Source organism: Ixodes scapularis, unplaced genomic scaffold (assembly GCF_016920785.2).
Source record: "Ixodes scapularis isolate PalLabHiFi unplaced genomic scaffold, ASM1692078v2 PGA_scaffold2__306_contigs__length_199485367, whole genome shotgun sequence".
NCBI lineage: Eukaryota > Metazoa > Arthropoda > Arachnida > Ixodida > Ixodidae > Ixodes > Ixodes scapularis.
The window spans coordinates 49240899-49244537 of NW_024609857.1; the positions used below are offsets into that span (position 1 = coordinate 49240899).

At 47.5% G+C, this 3639-nt stretch overlaps 1 protein-coding gene across 1 annotated transcript; it reads left to right on the plus strand.

Moving 5' to 3' along the window:
* The first annotated feature begins 2193 nt into the window (after positions 1-2193).
* On the plus strand, positions 2194-3027 carry LOC115317588. Its single transcript, XM_040223062.1, has one exon. The coding sequence runs from the start codon at positions 2194-2196 to the stop codon at positions 3025-3027; it is 834 nt and encodes a 277-aa protein (XP_040078996.1).
* The last annotated feature ends 612 nt before the right edge of the window (positions 3028-3639 follow it).

The following is a 3639-nucleotide window of genomic DNA, read 5'->3' on the forward strand; positions in this document are numbered from 1 at the left end:
TGTTAAATTTGTATCACAAAATTACGCCTTGTCAACTATCAAGCCATTTGACTTCATCTAATATTCGCCGCCATTTCCGAAAATAACGGATGCACCCTCGATTACCACTCGAGCAATCCACACCAGTTAAAAAACAAACGCTGCATAGAGCCATGGAATGACATCCTGAAAGATCGTGTAAAAAATGCTCGTACTTTACTTTAAAGGTAAATTATATTTATAGTACTTTACTTCAAATAAAGCATCACAAAAGATAGTGTTAAAAAGTACCTGTACTTTAGTTTGAAAGTACACAGAGAGAAAATGGGGTCCATTTTCGACCGTTCTTAGTTTCTGGCGCGTAGAGCTCCATGTCTTCGAGAGCTCCGCCGGCCGCCATTTTCCCACTGAAATTTTTAGAAAATCACCTGTAACTCATAAATAAAATATCGGTTCGGGCTCAGATTTTGGCATCTGGTACGGTTCTCTAGCGTTACCTTTGGGCTGAGAATAAACTTTCGGTAATGCGTAGTTTATTTTTGCACTAAAAAAATCCTGTAATTTTTTTTTTTTTTTTTGGGGGGGGGGGGGGACACTGTACAGTGTATTTATAGTACTTTATTTTAAGTACATTGCACCCGGTGTACTTACTCCTTTACTTAAAGTATATAACCTCTCATTTACTCTGTACTTTACTTCACGCACTTTTTAGATGTATTTTACCCAACACTGACTATTTGATCCGAATCCCTATATTCGCCTAACCAAACTGAAAATGATTGTGACACTCGTCATGACGTAAGAACGAGCAAAGTCGTGATCATAGTTCTTGGAATGCATCTTCAACTAGTGTAGTATTTACCGCGCTCTCATTTCTGATCCCTCGATTTTTGCGTGATGATGTCGCAGTTGTGTTACGCTGTTGGCGGCCGCGATCCTATAGCGGTGGCACAGTATAGCGAAGGTGAATACGGTAGACACCTGTCCTGCTGTAGGTCGCTCTATACAGCTTCGCACTTCATGGGGAATTCGATAGTTACGAGTTGGGACGCCGCGACGACGGCGGCACCTGCGCTCTAGACACGCGTTCTAGGCACGGTGATGACATCGCAAACTTCACTTTATAGCGTCTAACCATATTTTGGGCCACGAAATTCGAGCCCCGTGCGTGTATACTTCGTTTCGCTTAAGTGCAGACGCAGTTCACGCTACGAGCTGACGGGACCATAAGATGGCGTCAAAAAAGCACCATGATGGTGTTTGTCATGTTTCTGTACTTGTTCTATCATCGCTGAACGAATCATTAACGGAAAAGGCCCAGTGACTTGCGCTTTCGGCGCTGCTAGATTGGTCTTTTTACCTCGTATAGCGACTAATCTGAAACGCAGTATAGATCACATTGATTTGCTCTCCGAGTTCTCTGCGAGAAACTTTGACGCACAAACATTTTAAGCTCATTGAAAAAAAAAAAAAAGGACAGGGCGCGTTTACTTTTTTGTTTAGCCTGCCGATAGCCAAGCACTATACACTCTACAGATCGCAGTGACTCGAAATGTGTTTCTATTCACAAGCGTAGGAAACTGTACAGCACGAAGACGCGGACTAAGGGCGTGAGCGAGCGAATCGTCGTGCTTCGGGTTTGTGCGCAGATGGCGTTATTGGAGCCTGTCTTCGTGGGCTTCGTCGGTCGCCGGTTGCGTTTCGTAAGTCGCAGATATTTCTTCTACTGGAAACGTAAATGAACAGTACTTACACTGCGCCGCACCGTTAGCGCGAACACCAAATATTTGGAGATTTTGTTTTTCACATCTGGTATTAGCGAGCTTCAAGATTTATCACCGTTTGCCATCTAATTTTAAGAGAAGAACACACACACACAAATTTTAACGATTTATCGTTTGCGATAACACTATTAAATATTGAGGACATCTCTTGCTAAATGTGGATACGTGCCCGATATACACACCTCACAAGAAAAAAAGACCAAGAAGCATTAGCTAAGGAAAGAAGAGGAAGAAAAGGCTTCCGGCGCGAGCAGAGCCTAATTGGAACCGTTGGTCGGTACGACACCAACCTTCAAGAGCCCTCCCCATGTCTAAACTGTAAATACGTCGTATAAATTTCTTTTGTAAACCGGAGTAATCTAAATTATCGAATATTTTGGTGCCAAAACCCGGGACTTTATCGACAATAAGAGATCAGCGAACATCGAACATGGAGCGGCTCCGGACGAAAAGGTTGGTGACGCGAGCCGAAATTGAACGTCTAAGTGAGGAGATTCAAGCGGCGGTGTCAATTGAGGACTACAGGCCTCATCACGAAGAACGCTTCGCAGAAATAACGGACGAGCTGGTTGCCCTGGCAAGGGAACTCAAGGAGCAAGATGCGCTTATCGAGGTCCACGTAAAGAACGAGAACCTCGCCGAAGTATACAGGGCCGTCAGGGAGACACAAAGTGTCATCACCCGAATGCGAACACGTATTCGACGCCTAGAGGCAAGGACATCGTCATCCATTGAGAGCAGGGTCGCCGAGACCACAGAACGATCGACCACTCAAACCCAAAACCCAGCTGGACAGCTTAAACTTCCAAAGCTCGAACTTCAACGGTTTGACGGAGAGAAGTTGAATTGGCTTCCCTTCTGGGAGCAGTTCCGACAGGCGATCCACGACAACATCGAGCTTTCCGGCGTGGAGAAGCTTCTATACCTGCGGACGGTGCTGACGGGCAAGGCGGCGGCGGCGGTAAGCGGCATTCAAGCAACGGAGAACAGCTACGCTTATGCCGTGGAGCTTCTGAAGGAGAGATTAGGCAAGAAAGACGTCCTTGTTCAAGAACACCTCACGCAGCGGCTGAACCTGCCAAAAGTGAAGGCGCTGAGTGACGTCGGAGCCCTCCGTCGGCTACACGATCACGTTCATCGCAACATCCCTTGGTTGAGGACCTTGGGCATCGACTCTGATAGCTACGGGGCGTTGCTGTGCGCTGCGTTGTTCTGCGTCCTGCCTGCTGACTGGGCCGTGGACTTCTGCAAGAGTGAGCACTAGTAATGAGACACCGGAAAGCTCATATCTTGAGGCTGTCCTGCGATCGATGCGTGTAGAGCTGGATAGCAGAGAGAATGTGAGCTGTAGCAGAGAGCAGTACACGGAACTAACCGCAACATCTGAAAATACCCAGCGACAGAGATCGATCAAGCGACAACCTCCGAGGAAAGGGGCCTGCTGCTTCCCTCGCAGTTGGTGCCAAGCCCTCAAGCGACGGGTGCCCTCTTTGTTCCTCCGAATTACATGAAGCGCCGCCATGTAACTGCGATTCCGATAGAAGAAAAGAGAAGACGGCTAAGGATCGAAGGAAGGTGTTACAGAAGTGCTAGGCAAGGACACACCCCAAAAAAATGTCGAAATCGGTTCCTTCACTGTGCAAAATGTGGTCGACGCCATACTTCACTTTGTGGTACGTCACCTCCGTCTCAGCAAGGAGCGACTGGCGCTACCGAGCTCCACTCCGTGGCGCCTTTGAATGCCATCAACAAGAACGCCGTAATGTTACAAACGGCCCAAGGACGGACGAGACTGGAAGCGTCTTGCTCGCTGTCTGTTTGATGGAGGCAGCCACCGTTCATTCGTCACTGAGCAGCTCTCACGAGAGCTGAGGTT

Excerpts from the sequence above, each read along its gene's own strand:
- LOC115317588 (XM_040223062.1), top strand. The coding sequence starts at position 2,194 with ATGGAGCGGCTCCGGACGAAAAGGTTGGTGACGCGAGCCGAAATTGAA.